The sequence below is a fragment of the Astatotilapia calliptera genome, chromosome 18, assembly GCF_964374335.1.
Source record: "Astatotilapia calliptera chromosome 18, fAstCal68.1, whole genome shotgun sequence".
NCBI classification, from domain to species: domain Eukaryota; kingdom Metazoa; phylum Chordata; class Actinopteri; order Cichliformes; family Cichlidae; genus Astatotilapia; species Astatotilapia calliptera.
Window position 1 is genome coordinate 26569746 of NC_137439.1, and position 21809 is coordinate 26591554.

At 40.3% G+C, this 21809-nt stretch overlaps 1 protein-coding gene across 4 annotated transcripts in view; it reads left to right on the top strand.

The window, feature by feature from the left end:
* LOC113011259 (low-density lipoprotein receptor-related protein 8-like) overlaps positions 1 to 21809 on the top strand; it is an 82123-nt gene that overhangs the window by 19743 nt on the left and 40571 nt on the right. For all 4 annotated transcript variants that reach the window (XM_026150711.2, XM_080292760.1, XM_026150712.2 and 1 more), the window contains exons 3-4: positions 9348 to 9470; positions 20641 to 20769. In XM_026150711.2, the coding sequence (XP_026006496.2) occupies positions 9348 to 9470; positions 20641 to 20769 (252 nt within the window). The remainder of the gene's footprint in view (positions 1 to 9347; positions 9471 to 20640; positions 20770 to 21809) is intronic.

The following is a 21809-nucleotide window of genomic DNA, read 5'->3' on the forward strand; positions in this document are numbered from 1 at the left end:
CTAAAAAGTCTTCACTAAAAAATATCACTCCCGGGCTTCCTAAAGGTGACTAAGGAGCTTTTTAAGCTGAGGCTGCCCAGTCTTTTGCTTATAAAGGTGGTTTTTGTGTCAATGTGACCTGACAGGGAGGGAGAGAAAACATGTCTTTTTGGAGGCTGTGGGCTATAATTAGCACAGTGTAAGTCTTTGGCCAGTACACAAGGTCAGAAGAAAAGCTGGGCAGTGAACAGCAATAAGTAGCCTCCCTTACCTCCGGCATTCTGCATTACAGCATTGTGAGTTTAGTAATTATAGATGTGTGGTAGTCTTTACATGATCGGACATGACTTTTTCTTGCCATATTATTTTTACATGGCTATTTCACCTACAATCAAAGTTTTATTGATTTTTTTAATGTTGCCGATTAAAACTGAGCACTGAAATGAGTTCACGCTTTTCACAATACTTCGTCCGTCAGTGTGCAATTTTTAGGCAAGTGTGATTGCACTTGTGTGCTACTTCACTGACGTGATGAGTATTGAACATTAAATGTAATTTGCCAGAGATTAAATAAAAGTATTGGATCATCTATTAAATATAGACTGCATTCTTAAAATAGAAGTGCTTTGCTGAAACTTTATTTTCATGTGACTATTTTCTCAGTATTACTGAACCAACACAGATACAAGCAGTTGCCTAGAAACAGACAAAGTGGTTCTTATTGGCCTGTATGCTTATCTTCTTTTAATGAGTTCAGTGTCTCTTGTATAAAAATCCTGAACTCTTTTCACCCCTTAGTTTTTAACCATTTCCTGTTTTATTTTGAAATCATTCACGTTTTTCACTATATATGTCTTCTATTATTATTTTTTATATATATTTTGTTGCTGTTGTTTTGTTTGCCCAGCCAGGTGCCTTCCTGTGTATTACGCTAAGCTTTCAGTTAAAGTTTGCGATTTTGTGAGGATACTGTGGGATCTTTTTCTGCGCCCTGTGTTTGTAGCCTCCTCTCCCGGGGATCGGCATTCCCTTACAAATTTAAAGAAAATGTTTGTTGTTGGTTTAGATATCACAGCTTCTGTCTTAATATTTAGAATGGTATAAAGGCTGTGTAGAAGGACCCACACACACACACACACACACACAGCGTGTACAGCCGTGTACTTTCTGGATTGGCACACACACTTGCACTGCAGCTCTCCCAGATTGCGCACACCTCCTGACGAAGCCTGCTTCCTCTCCACTCCAGTGTCACTAAAAGCAGTAGAGAGCTCGTCAGTGCCATCACCATCACCTGTCCGCTCACCTGCCTGGCACCACCCCTTGAGCTCACTGCACCACCCCTCCCCTGCAGCTGAGTGAGGGACCACACCTCTGCCACAGGTTGTAATGTCATATCAGTAATCAAAAACTCAAGGCCCATCTTCTGGCCAATTAGACCCAAATAATGAAGCTTTAAATCACCATAACTTTGAATAGTAACAACCATCATTTATCACATGCTATTTTAATTGCAGCCCAGAAATGTAGGTCATGGTAGGGGTAATCAATCCATTCTCCTGGCTTTATCTTATTTCATTTGGTCAGTTTGTCCAAAAGGATGAAATGCACAGCACACAAGAGGGAAAAGGGGAGATTTCATCTGTAGATGCCACTTCTTGGCTCTGTGTTTTTTTGGATCAATACTCTATCAACCAGTGCTGAGCTAGAGCTTAGTCCTGTGTGGCTTTTCATCTTCCTGTTGGTTCCAGTGGCTCACCACTGACCACACAGACCTGAGTGACAGGAGAAAATACGTAATGACATCCTCTATTGACAGATAACAACAGATAAATCGAATCAACAAGAGAAATTGTTTGCTGCTCTGAGGAGACTTAGCCAAGCTACATGAGGTTTCTCTGCACAGGCATGTATCTTAGTTAAAGGTAATGTAAATGCCAGAATTAATCTAATTAAATCCTGAAATTATTTGCGAAAAAACAATTTCAGGAACAGCTTGTCCCAAGTGTTGTCAATGCTACGCTGTATTTTGTATGCTATCATGATATCCCATTAATTTTAGCAGGGTTAGTCATTTGCATGCTGGTTTAAGCTAACGGGATACATAATGTTTCCTGCTTCGACAACACTCCCCTACTTCACTCTGAGCTAATGAGGCCATTTGTCTTCTGATCCACAGGAGAATGTGCTTATCACTGCATTACCTATTAAGCTTCTCATGGCCCCCAAAATGAAAGTGCTGTCATTAATATCCTTCACGGTGAAAAAAAATCAGAAGGAAGAAAATAATTCTTCTCCAAGGGGCCGGGTGTGTGTGTGTTTTTATGCATGTGAATGTCAGGTGATTGAAAGCTGTCTGCTTTTCTGCTCCAGAGCATCACTGAGTGATTGAGTGTGCTCTGCTCTTGACTCGGCACATTAATATGTTCACTCAGTCACACGACCACGTGTCCCCACAGAAAGGTTTACATTTTGAAACTTCATACTTGGTATTTTGAATTGTTACTATTTCAAACATCCCAAAATACATACAAATAAATGCATGTTAATAAAAATAGTCAAAATTGATCAAATTTAGGTCGTGAATATTTGAAATGACAAATCATCTGAACCAGTATTTAAAGATGCACAACCCCTGTACCAAAAAAAGCTTGTGACATGGCATAAATTTAAATTAAAACAGAGTGCAATAATATGCAAATCTCATGCACATTTTATATAAAACTTAAAGCATATCCATTTTTTAAACTGAGCAGAAGTACAATTTTTAAAAAATGTAAGCTCATTTTGAATTTGATGGCAGCAACATGTTGCAAAAAAGATTTGGGCCAGGCCATGTTTAGCACGGTGTTGCATCCTCTCTTCTTTTAACAACAATCCATAAACATCTGGGAATTGAGGAGAACAGCTGTTGGACTTTTGGGAGAGGAATGTTGCCCGATTCTTCTGTGATACAGGATTGTAGCTTCTCAGCAGTCCTGTATCATTTCATGGTGAAAGGTCTGGACTGCAGGAAGGACACAGCTGCATGTGGCTTAGCACTGACTTGCTGAAATATGCATCCTGTTTCTCTTCTCTGAAATTTATAGAATTTCAACTTTGGATGATGAAACTTTGCCTCAGTCTATTTTAAATTAGCTTTGGCCCAGAGAAGACAGCAGCATTTCTGGATCATGTTCACATATGGCTTCTTCTTTACACGTTAGAGCCTGCATTTGCATAAACTGCATTTGTAGATGTCACAGTGAGCTGTGTTTCACAAACAAACGGTTCCTGAGCACATGCAGTAATTTCCATGGCAAAATCAGCCTTATTGTTAGCGCTGAGCTTCCTGAAGCCGATTATATGGTCGAGCAAAGGTACTGCGTTCGCTGTCCGCTCCACTCCAGGGACTGCCCGTCTGCCTGCACTGAGCTCTGTTGTCAGTTGGAAGCAGTGTAAAAAGTATGTGTTACAACCGGTCTTTGGGCCATTGATGTTACTGCTGTTGTTGGTACGTCAGTCAGTTGCGAAGGAAAGCAAAGTTATAACATATAAAGAGCTGAAGTGAAACCGAGTGTTAAAAGCTATTAAAAGTGTGCACTGCAGCCACTGTCTGTGTTTTTCAGACTGTATTTCTTCTGAAGTTTTTTTGGTGGCGCTCTGGTGAACTCCGCTGTCGCCCCCCTTTCTGTTCCAGCCCACTTGTCAATCAGTCAACATTCAGCAGTCGCTCAAGTCACCTGCATCCGACAACGTGCAGTCAGGATCTTGGAGAATTGCACCGGAGAGTCTCGGGTGGTTGAAAACTCATCTCCCCACTCTGTCTGGCTGAAAAGTATATGTGAACAGATGCGTTTGCAGGACCATAAAACCATCCTGGGGGCATGAAGACCAAGGACATCCAGCTTTTTGTAAACTGGATCTTTGAAGCTTGTCCTTTCTAAGATGTTCTTTTTATACCCAGTCATGTTACTGACCTGTTACTAATTAACCTAATTAGTTGCAAGATGTTTGCCCAGCTGTTTATTTTTTTAAATTACCACTTACTTTTCCAGTCTTTTGTTGCCATGTCTCATTTTTTTTTAAATATATTGCAGACATCAAATTCAAAATTAGCTAATATTTCAATGAAAAAGTAAAATGTCTCAGTTTAAACATTTGGTGTTTTTATATTTTATTGTGAATAAAATATGGGCTCATGAGATTTGCAGATCTTTGAGTTCTGTATTTATTTAAATTTTTTCATATAGTGTCTGGTCTTTTTTTGAATTGGGGTTATAAGATGTTATCACATATCTGCTGAAGCTACACTTTTCTTCCCAATTTCCCAACAGAGGTACATGTGAAAATACAAATCGCTTACACAGTAAGATCAGATATTAAACAGTTTTGAACCTGTCAGGTCTCTAACACAAAGTCTCTGCCATGCTCGATTTTGCTGAAGAAAGATTAGCTTCTTTACCAGCCAAGTGTTTTTAGTAATGAGACTGTCTGGTGATGATTGTCTCATGTTTGCTACATGACAACAAGCCTCAGTGAAACATCTTCTGACCAGTGGGCTGCTTATAGGGCTGAAATAGAAGCCAGTGCAGAAGCGCCAAACACTTCAGTTCCTCTACGTGCCACTTGAGGCTGGCCCCGAAAGGTGGTCAATCCCCATAGACTTCCATGTTAAAATTGTTTTAACCTCTATGGAGCCCTTTAAAAATCATATATGTGGATACTTGAATTAAATTTTGTAGCTTTTCCAGCAGATTTGACTAATAACATGGCTTGTGTGGTATAGTTTGTGACTCAGTTTTGTGAGTTCTGTGAGTGAAATTCTAGTGTTTTGTTAGTATTTTAGCATTATAGCCAATATGTGCATCTCTGCACCTGTACAGCTTCTAGATGCAGCTTGGTAGCCAAGTTGGGAAGCGCCCGCTCAACCAAATATTGTCACATGTCGTTCTAAAAAATACAACATGGTGGTGGCTAAATGTGCCGTCCACGAGATGAAGTCTCAAATGCCATATTAATCTAGATAATCTATAGATCTGGCCTGATTCTGACAATATAGTCATGCCGTTCATTTGTGAAATTGACAATAAGAAGAGTTAAAGGGAGAATAGAAAGAGTTTATTACTATGCTAGCAACTGCATGAAGCTTAGTTAACCATTAGCCAACAGTGCTCATGAGCCTTGTAATTTCAGAATCTAAAATCTAAATGCTTATTTATCCAGCTATGCGAACTTTTAGCTTGTTAAACTGAGATGCTAACATGACAGCACTGACATGACACTCGGGTAACAAAAATACTATTAGTTTTGCAGGTAAAAGATGTTGCCTGGAGATGGAATTTAAAATTTAAAATTGAAATAGGAACACAAAGAGGGGGGAAATCCTTTCCAGGCCAACATGTTGGGCCAGTTGAGTGACCAACCATGTCGTTGCTATCTTTTTAGCCATGTAGCTATCTTACATTAAAAGCAAAAAAAATAAAAAAATAAAAAGTTTAAAGCTTGTTAGAAGCTCCTCAAGGCATGATAGAGCATATTTCATTGCAATTTATACACTAACACCCCCACCGCTGAGGAAAATCATATATCAGTCACATCAGCAGTGAGCCAAACTGACTTATATCTTATTCATATAAGGCTCAGCATCAGCCAAATGTAACAGCAAAACCAATACTTCATAGAGGCCTGCCAAACACATCCACTTGAATGGTTTTTAAGAAAGATGAAAAGGAACTGGAGCAGTGAAATGTTGACAACATCAGCCTCAGAGGAGGAGGTTCCAGGTGGGTTTGCCAGAGCATAGAGCTCCTTCCCACTGTACCTCCTCTAGGAGACATAACATGGCTGGGTGAACTCCCCTGTACAGCACCTTCATTCTCCCTGTGTCACGTCCCATTTGTAATGCTCACGACACGAGAATCAAACGACACTGGATTGCTTTTGTTTTTGAATTTTCTCAGATGCACGAGAGGCGTGCCTCTGTGTAATTGTCTGCCATTTATACTTAAACAAAGAGATGTACTGTTTTCAGCGTGTAGCTCTGCAATGCATGTGAGTAGTTGTGTGTAATTCATGTCAAGGGGATTTAAGTTCAGTAAGTGCTTTCTTTGGCAAATGCAGTACAGTAATATTGCCTGTTCCTATACAGTAAACAGTGTCCATTAGGGATCCATAAAGTATTATTATTGTTTGTCACCATTAGTCTTTGTCGCTATTATTCACTTGTTATTTCTCAGCTTTCCATCTAATGGCCTACCTCCTGATTCCCTTGTCACTTTCCCCTTCAGCCCACCCTCATGGTCCCCACGCCCCACGAGCCTAACATTTTAAAATGTTTCCTAATTAAAGCAGAAAGTCATTCCAAGCAGATGGCATGAGCTGGCCTAAGTAATTATTGCCAAGTGAACCATGGCCCCTGTAGACCTTGACTGAAATGAGTCGCAGGCTCAGTTGTACTGAGTAAGAAGCTCAGCATCTCAGCAAGAAACTGCATGACATGGGCACGCTTGACCTGGAGGGGCCACATACTGGATCAGTGTGAGATTTTCAAAGACTTTGTCATGCGATCAAAAACAGTCTTAAGTACACCCTTAACCAGCATACCACAGAGCCTTACGCTCTCATCCTGCCCCATCTTTCTTTTCGTTCATCTCATGGGAGTCAGACTAATTAACACGGTATTAATACCCATCCAGAGATTTGAATGCAGAGGAATGAAAGGTTTGTTTGGGAAGTTAAAAATGTTCAACTTGGTACTGAATAAAACATTCACTGTACTGTGGCTTTTTCGAGGATTTGTAGGGAAGATCTTATGAGTCTAATTATTCTGTCGCAGGAGGTGTGGTACCTTTAAAGCTTGTATTGTGCCCGTGGGTACCCTGTGTGTTCCTTTTCCTTCTTTACCCTGCCAAACCTACATGAGTGATGATATATTTTAGAAATATGCATGTGTGTTGCAGGAAGCACACAGTTTGCATCTTTAAAAGTGATGTGCGCACACTGCTAATGAGTTTATACACTTGAGGGGAAGATGGGTTAAAAGGATATCACAATCCCCTGTTTGCCACATATTGTCTGTCTTCACCTTTAGTGAAAGCCCACATTACTAATGAGGACTCGTGTGTCACTTAAGCTACTTAAGCACCGCTCTGGAAAACCAGCACACTTTAAGCGACTCAAGAAAAATAACCATCAAAGGGTTTTTGCTTTGTTTTGTGGTAAACTTAGAGGCCTGGGATTTACACAGGCTGAGAAAAAAGGAAGGAATGACCTAGGGTTGAAAGAACAAAAGCAGTAGAGAGGGGGAGTCGTGGAGAAAGGGGAGTGTTTCTCTCAGTAATGTAATAAGGTCAGCTCATAACGTTTTGCAAGAAAAGGCGAGAACGAATGTTAATTTAGAATTTTTTCAAGTTAATGAGACAGCGGTCTGTGATAAACACACTCACTGCTGAAATGCATGTTTATTGGAGCGACCCTGTTACACACTTAATAATTTCCTCTAATAACGTCAGCAGGGTTGAGTTGTTACTGGTTTGACGCCGACTATAGGCGCAGGAGAAATTGGAGAACGGGGTAATTAACAGGTTTTACAATTACAATACATTAGAGACAAGCAGGTTCCTATTTAAGTGCTTCTTGGTGACAGCTGACTGCTTTGAGGTGGGTGTGCAGTCAACCTGCTGCACGCTGCTCTGATGGATTGTGAAAAACAACATTGAACACCTACCCCACAAATGAATACTATGAAATATTCAGGCGCTGCCATAGTTTATCCTGAGTAACATACACTCTTCAGCACAACGGTAAGTGTGCATATCAGTGTCAGCACTAAGATAAAATCCACCTTTTCTCCCAAAGTGAATTTGTAAAGGACACAGACAGCATCTGGTGGTAAATTTAAATAATATAATACTTCACAGGTTGTCATCCATAAAAGTGCACACACAGGACCGAGCATGCAAATTGCACACTGCTCAGTATACAATGCATGATGCTACGTTACAGTACATGATGCAATACATTGTAAAGTAATGCAGTGTGTCCCAGGAATGTGCTTGCAGTTTAAATGTTACTCTTGCTCCTCTACCATTGCTCCCCAACAATTTGGGAATTTCATTTTGCCGGGAAACAGCAGGATATTATTTACACATGCTCAAAGAGAGGTTTAAATTTAAAGACTCATCTTACCACTTAATTGGAACTACAGGCATATTGCTCGTGGTGCAGGAGCTGAAGTTGAAGTCCTTCACAGTGTTTGACCTAAAGGTTTGTTATAGCTGTGGCATAGAGAAGGAAATGTCGGACATCAAGAGAAACCTTTTTTGCCCAATGTTTGACGACAGCAAATAAAACCAAGGTCAAGAAAGAAGCTGCAGTAGTAGGAGCACTGCTAGGAAAGCCTTTTGAAATATCTTTCTCTATTTCTTTACAGCCCCTCAGCTAGATTTAAGCTCCCAGGACAACTCTAAATGCTATATCTAATTTGAAACATCAGTGCCAACATTGGAGCCAGCTTTGAAACAGTCGTGGCAGTGTAACAGCACCACAGATCGCAGCTGAGGGCTTTTAGCCAGTGATTTATTAGACTGTAGCACAGGTCCAGCTGAGGAAATTGAATGGCTCTGCCCTCTGCCTGTATCCGACTCTCTTGCAATACTAGCAGCTTAGGTGCTACGAGTGGAGAGTACTTTTTAAAAATGTTATTTTATGTGTGTGTGTGTGTGTATCTGTGTCAAGAGTTCATGTTTTACGTTACACTTTAAACAAAGTTGATGAGAATTTTTTGGATGGTAACAGTGAAAAGCTCTCGGCTGTTGGTGAAAGTTTTCTTCTTCTTGCTTAAACAGGCCTTTTTTCCTGACTCGTGTTTATTTTTGATTTCCAATTCTCAGCACGCCTGACATGTTTATCAGCCCGTGGCCTTGCTGGCATGTAACTTTCCATCGTAAACAGGTTTGCGAGGTAAAAGGTTTAACCTCCCTGAGCTTGTAGTGTTCGGCAATCAACATCCATTTCACTGCTCTGTGATGGAAAACCTGAAGGAGAGATTAGACTGTTTTTGGAGATCAGCAGATTGAGGGAGGGGGAGGAAGAACGCGGAGGGAGAGGCAGTGCAATGAATAAAATTCAAGAAAATGGGGAAAGTGTAGATAATTAGTGGAGGATATCTGGAAGGAGAGCATGCACTATAGAGAACTGCACAGGAATAATGTAAGAAATGATGAGACTGATCTCTGATGAAGGGAATAATTGCAGGGATTATGATAACTCTACCAATTTCATGACAGAAATCAAGTTCTGCTGCAGACTATATATGGCTTTAACTATTTTTCTAACATCCTGTCTTGATTCTTTTCTGCTCTGTCTGTGCTTCTCTGTCTGAGCAGCCAGGAAAACATGTGCCCCAGCAGAGTTTGCTTGTTTGAATGGGCAGTGTGTCCCAGGACGCTGGCGCTGTGACGGGGAACCAGAGTGTCCGGATGGGTCCGATGAGGCAGAGGAGACTTGCAGTAAGTGACATCATTCAGCTGATCACATTACTTGTAGTATAAAGCACTTTGAAGTCAAGAACCAGACCATTTAGCATTCACCATCAAGATCAATTTGAAATTTGGTTTCAACTTAGTTTTATAGCACAGCTGGTTTCATGGTCACTTTATGAACGTTGTACACACCAAGTCAAGCCAAGTTTAGTCAATTAATGCACAGAACTAGAGGTTGTTTCACAGTGGTAGTGTTCTAAAAGGCTAATAAATGCATCCAAACAGCCTGGAAGGAAGGTGCCAGACTGTCAAAGTTTTGTCAGAGGGCCACCATCACCCTGTCACTAAGAATGTGTGGTACAATCTTTCATACAGACACAAAAAAGAGATAAAGAAAGTCAAGTTCTGACTATATGTTTTTGTAAAATTCTACCATCAGTGGACTGATTTGTCTAAATTTCCATGTCGCAGTTTGGGACTGCAGTCAGTGGCCCGAAGGAAGCTTTTAGTTCTTTGGAGTTCCTGGGAGGAAGAAATAGTTCTGGATACTTTGGGTGTAGTTTGTGTTTGTGCCATATTGGACTTTAATTATGTCAATGCGAAAATTGCATCAAAACTACAAAAAACAGTTCACTGTTTTTAATATTAACTTAAACTTCTCCAGCGACTTGTAACGTCAGTCAGACTCATTGGCACTGTGCAAAAAAGAAGGTGTGGCTAGCAAAGTATATTGCTAGTGGGGTTTTGGGGGTATTTTGTGTGCTGCATTTAAATCACACCTTCTTCTTTGTGGTGTTGCCTCCTGTTAAACCTGTACTCAAGTTTTTAATTTCCTTCGTTATCATGGCTGTGATGGCAGTTAAGTTATCCCCCCTGCCTCCACTCGCCCACGCACTTCAGTATTCAGCAGTGTCTGATGCTGAGTGCAATAAAGGCCTTGATTCGTTTTCTGCCAAGCTGTTAGAACCTGGGACATCTGGCTGGCTCACTTGTAGACCCTGCCAGTCTCACTCTCCCACACGTGGATACTGACAGCGTAAGGTGAGTTGACTCGATATCCAAGCAGGGACTCAAGTGTGGGAGGCTTGAGCCCGTTAATTGTTTTCCGTCTTTGACTGATAATTTTCTCTTTCTCCCCTTGCTGCTTGAGACTCTCTTGGGGTCAAACATCAGACAAAGCACAGAAATAACCTCACTCATACATAATAAGCTCTTAAGAAGAGGTAGAGAATAAATGCACAACGGAATATAGCTTCAAAAATCTGTTCATTGGGCAAATGATATCCTCAGTAATATTACATTAATAATAAAACTGTATTAGAGTTTAAACATTACAGAATCAGCACATAATATGTTTATATGTATGATTATGATCAAAATGATAATAACAATTATATTGAGATCACAGTTATTTGTCACAATTAATCATTGATTTGAGTTTATTTGAACTTTCATGTAAACATAACACATTCACATTCATTTTAAGTTTGTGTTAGATCTTTGCATTAAAAAATGGTCCCTCTTTTTTACCTACATAAAGTGCAGGTCTTAGAAGAACAATAAAAAAATATATAAATTAGCATAAAATAAATCAATGGGGAACTGTGTTCACTTTTACATTGTGGTACGTGCCAGTTAATGAAAAGTTCTTTTATTAAATAAGGTGTTTATTCATGTGGCCTAAGTACATCTCCTACAAGCTACATATAAAAAATTTCTCTTTCATTGTACATGCATGATAGATGTGAATAAAACAAAGTCCTCAACAGCCCTCGTTTTGCATACAGTATTGCCACTTTGGAGAAATAACCGAGCAAGGGGATAATCTTTCCTCCAAGTAAGGTGACTATTTTCCTGAAACCTCAGTTACTTACTGTATTCATTGAACATATTTTTGGGGAGTGCACTGATGATTTCACTTTGTCTTTATGAGCTGGTTGGATTATTTAAACATCTGAGTTGGTGTTGGCCAATTCACGTTGGCAAACATTGTGTTTTCTTTCGTGGCCTTCATGCATTCAATTTTGTGGTTCGTTTTTCCATGAGGGGTTTAAAGGTTCTATAAGTAAGATTTGTTTCATCACACTTCTGTGTTTGCTGTAATCTGAGCTTCATTATTCAAGGTTTTGAGCAGAGGCGAGCAAACTGCAGCAGCAGTTTTCATGATCATGAGCTCAGTATCAGTTGTTCTACTGTAACATATCAGGGTCATTCAGTGTATTTTATAATGCTAGTGTTGGCTAATGATATTAGATGGATTTTTTCTTTTTGTTGTGTTCTAGTGTACAAAAACTTTGTGGCTATAAATAAGCTTTTATTTTTCTTGAAATTGTACATTTTCTCATTTTAAAGATCTGATGTTTTCTGTCTTCTACCATGAATAAAATATGGGCTTATGAGATTTGCAAATGGTTTAGTTTTTATTTACATTTCACAAATGTCCCGAGTTTATTAGAATGGGGGTTGTATATATACAATGCCTTTAATAACAATGTTCTGAGCTTTCAGACATACTGGGGCAGGCTGGTATTGGTTCAAGCTGATAATGATGTGATGTCTGAGGGTGTTACTTTGATTCTACCCACCTTTATCAAGCATTATGTCTTTAAACTCTGCCTTAAATTTACAGTGGGATTGTCATGACCCTGTGCCTTCTCGGCTGACTCTGTATGGCTACAAGTGTTTTTGTTGTGCTGCATCTCTCTCTCTCCCCTGCACTGCGCTCTACCGGGGCGGAGTCATGACGGCTCCAGCCCCTGGCTCGGACACCTGCAAGCAATCATCTCACTCACTTCTTAAGGCGGCTGCTGAGAGTGCTTCCTCGCTGGATTATTGTGTAACACTCGATTCTCGCCAGCCTGAGGACCGCCGTTGGTGAGCTAAAGCCGGAGTCCGAGCTACCTGAGCTTCAGTGGATTTTGTACATAGCCCTCTTCTTCCCGTGCCTGTGCTTCCCGGAGACCCTCTTCCTGTGCCCCCTCACCTGTATATATTCGCACCTGGTGTCTGTGTGTGTAAATAAAACGTGAACTTTAGTGACGGTCTGACTCCGAGTCCCTCCTGAGCCTGACAGGGATGGTGTTAAAGTGAATCCAAATGAGTGTGGAATAAATGAAAGAAAAAGCCAAAGGAATCTTTCAGAGGACGTTCATTCTAGTTTTGTTACATTTTTCTTTGGCTGTGAGTCGGTTTGATGAATAATGAAGCAGCCTAGCAGAGCATCTAATGTCACTTGCTGAAAAGTTGAATGCGAGGAGGGAGGCACGAAGGGATCTCTGATGGATAACAAGTTTATATTGGAAATCCAATTAAAGATAAATGAAGGAAGGATTCATCTCTTGGCTGCAGAATAAAGAGATAAGGATCTGGGTTGAGAAGAAAGCCATTTATATGGAAATCCCATATGGATTCAGATTATGTAATAGAAAAAAAAATCAGCTGTTGCATTTTTTTTGCTTTTCTCTACAAACAAAAACCTGTTCCAAAAAATAAAAAGGTTATTTCTTTGTAATATATTATTTTTGCCAGTCTAGACTGATACTTCATGTGCAGGAAGAGGGAAACATCCTTCTTCCTGCATTTCAGGTCGTGCTTACCCTGCAGCCCGCAGCCCTGCTGATTATATGTTCAGAAGAGAAGCGTCAGATCAGGCCTACATCCTGAACAGAAGGATTGCTAATGAGAGCCTCTTCATCACAGCTGTTTTTCTGCTTGAGTAAATCCAGCTGTGTCATTATCACTCTGAAAACGGAACGAAGAAAGACTCAAGGATGGACATTGTTCAAAAATGCACGGAGCATCTTAACCAACAGCAAACAACCCTCTCTTGAGTGGCTGCCGTATCAGGTGTCACATTAACCTTGTTTCACTGGTAAAGTACTTATCTGTGCCATTCACTTGATACAGTTACAACCCTATAATGAGAAATTTACATCAGTTGGCAAAAAAACCAATGAAAAAAACAGTCAGCGTGTTTTTTCTTTTTCCTGAATAGGGTAAAGATGAAAAAACAAACTCATCACATCCGTGTTTTGATCAACATTCCTTTTCCATGTTATACTTTGAAATCAGAAGCGTCACATGTATCAGTCAATTAGGCTGCACTAAAGTCTAACAACAAACAGAAGCTTGCAATTTCACACAGACTGCATTCAATCTTCGATGTGACAGAGATATACAATTTACCATTATATAAACAGCAGAGAGCAGTCACAGCATTGCAGTTTTTACACAGTTTCCTTACACATAGCACGGCATACAGCTTAAAACATCATGCTTCGGTTATTCTCTTGCCTGATGAGTCAGGCAAGTTATACTCACAGAAAGCCTTCGTCTTGTTTTTCATTCAGATCTCCTGCCCAGTTCTCCTGTATGTTCTGTTTCAGTTTCATGTGCTCGCAGATGTACAGTCAACTTTGCAGATGTATATAACTAAGACATTTTTTCATCCGTGCTGCGGACATCTGTGCCAGAATCATTCTGGCTCACTGACTGGATTCCCAATTACACGCTGGAGTAGCGTTTACACTGCTGTATTAAGAATTCAAATTTGGGCCACACAGAGTTAGTTACTTGCAAGCCCTGAAAAAAGAATCATGACTCTTTGGAGGAGCACGTGAAGCATCAGGGCTCACAGTTTTTGTATTAGATTAATGTGTAGTCAAAATGGAAGTTGGCCCCTGCAGATGTGCAGCTGCTTCTCTGCTTCCTCACCAGTGCAGTGACATTTTATGCACTCTCAGCCACCAGAGACACTTTTTTAGGATATAAGGGGAGGAAGGAAATGCTTGCTTCTTGGTGATTTCTGGCAATATTGCTGAGACCAACTTGATTCTGCATGTCTGTTTGTCCTCTCTGCTTTTAAATTTCTGAAAACTGACAGGCATTCACAGTGTTTCCTCTTCCTTTGGGATTCTTTGAATATGAGGTGACAGAACCTTGAAATGCTGCATATTTAACAATGTGGATTGTTCAGACAGGTAGAACTCTCCCCTTTAAACCCACAATATTGTGTTCTTAATTTAGTATTCTGAGTGGATTATAGATATTTTTCTGAAGGAGGTTTTGATGAAAACTTTCTTCTACAAACCACTTTGTAGATATTGAGCTTTTTCTGTGGGAGTTAATAACAGTGCATGGCTTATTTATTGACTTTATAGTAGGGAAACTGGAATTACTTATACTGCGTGCTATTAATTGAATCATTTAAATTGCCTTGTATCGTTAGTTATGAAGAAAAAGTACTTGCTGGTAGATTTACTTTAGGCTGTTTAGAAAGGACTTCATAAATGCTGAGTATGTACGTATTTGTGTGTTGTTTTGCTCTGTTGATCCCTTTGTCTTTTTTATACTTTGTTAGCGATTTGCCAGTTTTAAAAGTGAGTTTGTTGTCATAGCTGCTTCATTTGCAAGCTGCTGTGAGGTTTAACTCTTAACAGAGTCTGATAATTCCAGGATTTAAAGAATTATATTTTTATCCATGTTGCAGTTACTTTCTGTATTACACAGTCCCAAGACTTAATAAGAGGAAACAGTTGCACTTCACCTTAGTTAGACTCAAACAGTTGTGGTTTGACTGGATGCTTATCATGAGCATGTGTGCAAGTAATCCCTATGAGCAGAAAGCTTAGGTTTTAGGTTTATCAAGGATATCCGTAACAAGGTCGTGTCAGGCACACAGCTCTCGCTGTGAGCACAGCAGCCTCACTCACCTGCTGTGTAAACCTTCTGTTTACAAGGAACAACCAGTCGGAAGAAGTCGGCTTAAGCCATTTTAGCTGCTTGAAGGGAGAGAAGCAAAATGACCATTTTTTAGACAGTGGATGAACTAAGGCTGCACCAAGTTCCAGCATCGTGGTTTATTTGTAAATGCAAGAATATAATTTTAGAACTGAAACGAGCTCAGTAGTTCTACTCTATTTTTCTTTAGTGTGTCAAAATGAAAAGAGAAAGGTCTATCACAGTTTCCCAAAATCTCACTAAGTCACAGTTTAAGTCCTTGAGAAATATGAACAAGGTGAAGATGTGCAATATTGGCAGTAATCCCATTTGAAGAACAAATATACCAAGTTTATAAATCCACTCATGTAGTTTTTTTTTTTTTTAAATCTGGCTTGCTGTAAATGGTCTTTTGTACGTGCTAGCTCTATGATGGCATCCAAACTAGTTCACCCTCTACCCACCATCCACTATCTGCTGGGATTTGACACCAAAATATTAAAATACCAAAAATAAAATAAAGTACCAATATTTATTATTATTTAATTTTACCGTATTATTCTGGCTTTATTTAACTGATGAGGTAACAGTCAGGGAGCACAGCAGCACTTAATATAAAGCAATAGTGCATGCCACAGCTCATTACTTGCTAATGTACGTTACTGAAAATAACAGTTTCCCATCTTGTAGTCGGCCAGAAGCAAGCATGTTCTCTGCTGTACCAAATCTATAATTCAAGTTCACACGGCCATGCTAACCCAGTTTAATGAAGCAGTGAATCTGAGAATGACTCACGGTATCTGAGCTTTTTTTGCTGTCTTTTTTAGCTCTGAGCCAGAATGACTGCGTTATCTTCCTCACCATCAGAGCCCCCAACACTGACATACACAGGTGCTATTGCCTGAGACCTCACCTGAAGCACATAGAGCCGAATGGATGCACACATCAAAGCCTTTTTAGCACTGACATTTGGAGTAGAGGGCTAGAAACAGGCTTCTGAAAAATCTCTACATTTTGAATGATGATTTCTAGGGTTTAATTGGAACACGTTACAAACAGCAACCATCTATATTAGGTAGACATGCTTTCACAATAAGCTGAGTGCATATTTACAAAGCTGTCATGAGCTGGCTGCAGGATGAATCGATGCTATACATTATCTGCTATCATATATGCAAAAGAGACATCCGTGTATACAAATGTGCTACAAATGATTACTTGCATGGCACGCTGTTGTGTAATGTAACATTATGATGGTGCAGTTCAGTATATCAAATCAGGTGAATACATTTTCAGTCCTTTTTTATCACAGTATCGTTCCCACTGACAGCTGACAAATTGAAGAGCTTCTGCACTTTCTCCATTCGAAGCCAAGTTTCAGGTAAAAAGCTGTCAGTAATAACAAGGTCAGTTATGACGATCAAAAGGAAAAATAAAGCTATTACACCATTGAAGGGTTGAAGTGAATGCAGCCTTTGGGTCTTGTAAAAGGTGATAAATTCTAAACGCATCTTCTGCCAAGATGACACAGTGCAGACGAAACCTCATTTTTCACTCAGATGGTAAACAACAGTCTGATTCTCAGCTTGTCTGTGAGTAATTGGCTTTTATTAAGTTGCCTCTTTTACAAGCAAAAAAAAATCTCATTACGCGTCTTTATAAAATCGCTAATCTGTAGCTGTCACAATGAGCAGTGAGGTACCACTGCTTTGTTGTAGTGAAGTCTGGTTTCTTTGTTTGGATTTGGGAGGAGTGGAGCTCACGCTTCATTAAAGAGTCATCAGTTAAGAGGACAGGACAGCTCGCCCTCCGCTTGGTGGATTCACATTCTGCTCGACACTGTGCTCTGCCTGCCTGTCCTCCTTCATCTCCTTCCACTTACTTTGTATGGATGGCTTTGATTTAGCTTCAGGATAAAAATCTGAAAGGTCACGCAGCAGTTTGTCTCTCCCTTCTTCCTTATATACAGTGTCTTGCTCTGTGCACAGCTCCCTTCTTATAGATTCTTTTATGCTCTGACGCTTTCGTCTCTCTCTACTTTTTTGCTGCTCTCTGCTAACTTTTAAAAAACATTTTCAAAAATGTTCTCTGTTTGACTGACATTCGTCCAGCTCCCTCATACAGGATGTTATTTCCTCTGCCAAAAATTCCACCTTGTCTGCTTTTTCATCTTTTCATGTTTCATGTATTTCTTTATGATCCAGCCTTTCGCTCTTTCACTTTACTCCGCTATAATTGTTTCAGTGATCAGTCCTTGACAGGTGGCTGTGAAAAGAAACACATACAGTGTGTGATTCATTAAACATATCACAGAACATAATGATTGAATGAAAAGCTTTGCACAGCTCGTACACCTTCAGACTTCTTGCACAGCAGAGCTGTGAGGTAGAAGAGGCCATATCTGATTACTCCTTTTATTTTTTACTTATTCCAGTCTAATAGCATGGCTTTATCTAGGATATTTTTTAGTTTATTACATGTCTGTGTTGCTGAGTGACGAGTGACAAAGTAAGCTTTTTTATCCACTTACCTCACACTGCACTGTCTGTGGACTGAAAAACAATTGCAGGTAAATGTCATTGCTCCACTCTTTAGAAACAGCCTAAAAATACTGGACTGCAAACTTTTTTTCTCCATCTGGGGTGAGGACCTTGCTGTGTCAGCCATCCTCCCTGCTCACTCTCCCCGCCACCAGCTGTCAGGAGAGAGCGGCAAATGTTGAGACCCGCCTGTCATCACATTAAAAAATAATATCAACAAAAATATCAGCATTTTTACAAATAAAATAGATGAATACGTGACGCACCATGGTCATTTCTGTATTTTCAGAGGGAAGGAATCTGTAAGAATAAACAAATAGTTTTAAATGCTGACATTATATTGTAAGAAATGATCAAGAAAGCTGGGATAGGCTCCAGCGCCCCCCGCGACCCTGAAAAGGATAAGCGGAAGCGAATGGATGGATGGATGGATCAAGAAAGCTTCTGGCGGTACCTCAGTGTAATCTTCTGTGTAGTTGACAAAGAACACACACATCAATTATCGTTAACGATCCTTACAGGTCCTGTCTCCATGTCTGGGATAATAGATCATTCTGAGTAATTAATGAAGTGACTATTGTTGTTTATATACAAATGAGCACAACTCACCTCGGAGACGATCATTCACTTTACTGTAAATTGAGGCTGCTGGTGTGTAATAAACTCAGAGGGAAAACTGTTGGAGCCAATAAATTAAAGTTCAGCTCCTGCTGAAGTTGGACGTGTTGCAATAACTGAGATAATGAAACCCTGCAGACTGCAATGAGGAGGAGTTCCTCATTCTGGAGGAAAAATAGCTTCAAACAGGATCAGCATATTGACATTAGTTGTGACACCTTATTGTTATTTGTAATTTATATAGTTCAATGTTCACTCAGTTTAAAATGTAGTGTCCAGTGTTAGGTAGTCTGCTCCTTTTGCCCCAAAAGATTTAGCTGCAGGGAATATGTAGCTTCCAAAGTTTGATTCATGTGACCTTTATTGCATTTCTTCCTGTTGAAGTCACAGTGGCCAAACTGCATAATAATATTTATTATTTAAAGACCATTTTTTTAGAGATCCTTGTAAGTAAATTTGTGTTTCTGATAACCCGTATTGCTGTGACTTTGAAGTGTTCAACACAATACAGGGTGACTGAATACAATTATAACTGCTTTATATTTTATTTGTGTTGCTGAAATGATAGTGATACTGGCACTGCAATACATATACTGTACTAAAAAAAGGACTAACATGCAATTGTCATAGTTAAAATCTTCTGATTATTGGATTCGTAGGACAGCATGGTGGTGCGGTAGTTAGCACTGTTGCTTCAAAGCAGGAAGGTCCTGGGTTGTAGTCCCCCGTCTGGCCGCGGACTTTCTGTGTGAAGTTTGCATGTTCCGGCGGTGTCTGTGTGGGCTCTCTCCAGGTACTTCTTCCCACAGTTCAAAGACATGCAGGTAGTGGGGTTAGGTTAATTGGTGATTCTAAATTGCCCATCTATGTGAGTTTAAATGTGAATGGTTGTCTGTCTATGTGTTAGCACTGTGACAGACTAGGGACATGTCCAGGGTATACCCTGCCTCTCACCCTATGACAGCTGGGATAGGCTTCCACCTTGAATTAGATAAGCAGAAGAAAATGGATGGATGAATAGGTGAGTGCATGGATGGATATTGAATTGACATTAAAGGGCCTGTATTTGTATAGCTCTTTGCACATCCAGTCATTCACACACACATTCACACACTGGTGATGGCAAGCTACGTTGTAACCACAGCCACCCTGGGGCACACTAACAGAGGCGAGGCTGCCGGACACTGGCACCACCAGTAGGCAACGGGTGAAGTGTCTTGCCCAAGGACACAATGACCGAGACTGTCCAAGCCGGGGCTCGAACCGGCAACCTTCGATTACAAGGCGAACTCCCAACTCTTGAGCCACGATCGCCCCATCAAATAAAAAGAATTCAATTTGATCATAAAGGCGGCTTTCTGACAATACGAGATTAACTATATGGACCTGGTTTGAAAATCTTGGGAGACTTTCTCACTTTCTGGTTCAATTACCCACAATGCAATTCACACCTAACATTGCTGGTGACAGCACCAGAGATTCTTTTTAGCTTCTTAAATTGGTATTCGTTAAGGATGTTGTTCTCACTTATCACACCACACAGGATCCTGTTATACCATTGTTTGTCAGTTTGTGTACAGCAAGAATATAAATACCAACTATGATGTGTAGCTGGAAAATTACACCTTGTATTGCTAATGGAGTTGACAGAATATGTGGAAAGAATTATGCTTAATTGAATTAAAATACAGTTAGCTAAAAAGGTAATGAGGATAAATAGTTTACTTAAAAAAGTGGATAAACGGTTAAAACAGCTTCTGTCACACTATGTCCAGCAACTAAAGCACAGTTGTACCAATATCTGTGTGTTTAATGAGTGAAGCTGATGCAGGGTAACATCATATCGTACCCTGTGTCAAAAAGGCTTTTAATTGGCATTTTAAATATAATAAAAACACTCCAAAAGATCGATAATTTGCACGCGCGTCTGATTTCTTTCTGGAAGGCTTAAGGCTGCACTGTAAGCAAACATGTATAATTAACAACATGCTTCATATTAAACGCACTGTAATCTGGATCAAACCGACCCTGTGCCAACTAGAGCAGATTGGCAGGAAAAGGAGGAGGGGCTGGGTTGAGCTTTTGCTTTATAGCCAGCCGTGCATTTGCTGTATTTCATGATCTTCCTACATGTTTCTTGAGAGGCAGCCCACGCAGTAAAATCAATTGGCCAGGGTGGTGGAGTTTTGGATAATTTTTTTAAGAGCATTGTGGGGGTGATAAAAATCAAGTCCAGCTGTGTCTCCTAGTAGTTGTTGTTGTTGCCTTTATGGACCATAAAACTACAGTAATCTCCCTATCTCTTTTATCTCTGCCCACAGGCAAACAGACGTGCCCTCCAGAGAAATTTGACTGTGGGGGATCAACTAACAAGTGTGTCTCGTTGTCATGGAGATGTGATGGGGAGAAAGACTGCGAGAATGGCGCTGACGAGGAGGACTGTGCGTCTGGTGAGTTTATCCGAGTCAGTTCACTTACCATAATGAAATAAATACCCCGATCAGATGGTTTTACTTCCGCGTTTAACCGCTGAGTGCATTTGTAGAGGACATTTTGGTCCAGATTTCACCAGTGATGGATGTGCAGAAGCGAATGACTCGACAAGCAGCCGAATAACGAGAACCCAGATTCCCGTTTTGTATTTCATAGGGTTTTATCTTTTCTGATCTCACTTATCATCCAAAGGCATGTGACATTAAAGCGCAGTGGGGAACACTCATTATAATTAGATGGATTTGAAGTGAGTTTTGAATTAAAGCCAGCTGCACTTGACAACCGTTCCCTTTGATGTGGAATGATCTTTGGTGTGAAACCATCAGATATTCGCAGCTTTCCGGTGATCTTTGGACGTTTCTGTCCTTTCCAAACCTCAAGTCTTCAGTCTTTCCACTGCAGGGCCCTCACAACCTTAAAAAATGACATCACCTCATGCCCAGCCAATCAGGCAACTCAATCGTGCGACTACCCCCACCCCCAGTCCCCTGCAGGGACTATCCTTGCCCTACTTCTGAGGAGCCATGAAGAATTGGCTTCTTCTCCTTCTTTCTCTCTCCTCTGCCTCTTCACGTCAAGAAGAAATGATTGAGGCAGCAGAGCCGTGGGGGGTGTGATGTTTAGACTTTGAAGATGGCACGTGGTAGCAAATGCGCAGAGGGAGAGAAATAAGCCATCTCCTTATTATCCTATATTAATGACGATGTTCCTCTTTTTCTGGCATCTTTAACTCCTCGGTTGTTTGGGTGTGTGTGGGTGTTGAGATCACGTCTGCCTGGCATATAAGCCATTCATGTTTATTTGTTAAGAACACAGCCAATTTTGAGTTTTTATTTGGAAAGGAAGCCTTATCAATCTGGCAGAAAATTAATGCATAAATAGAAACTGTTGCATATGTATTAATACTCAGCTCCTTATGGCTTTGACTTATTCTTCAATGATCAGCTTGTGAGTAGCTTGTTATGGACTCAAGGTTTCAAAGAGGCCCCACACACTC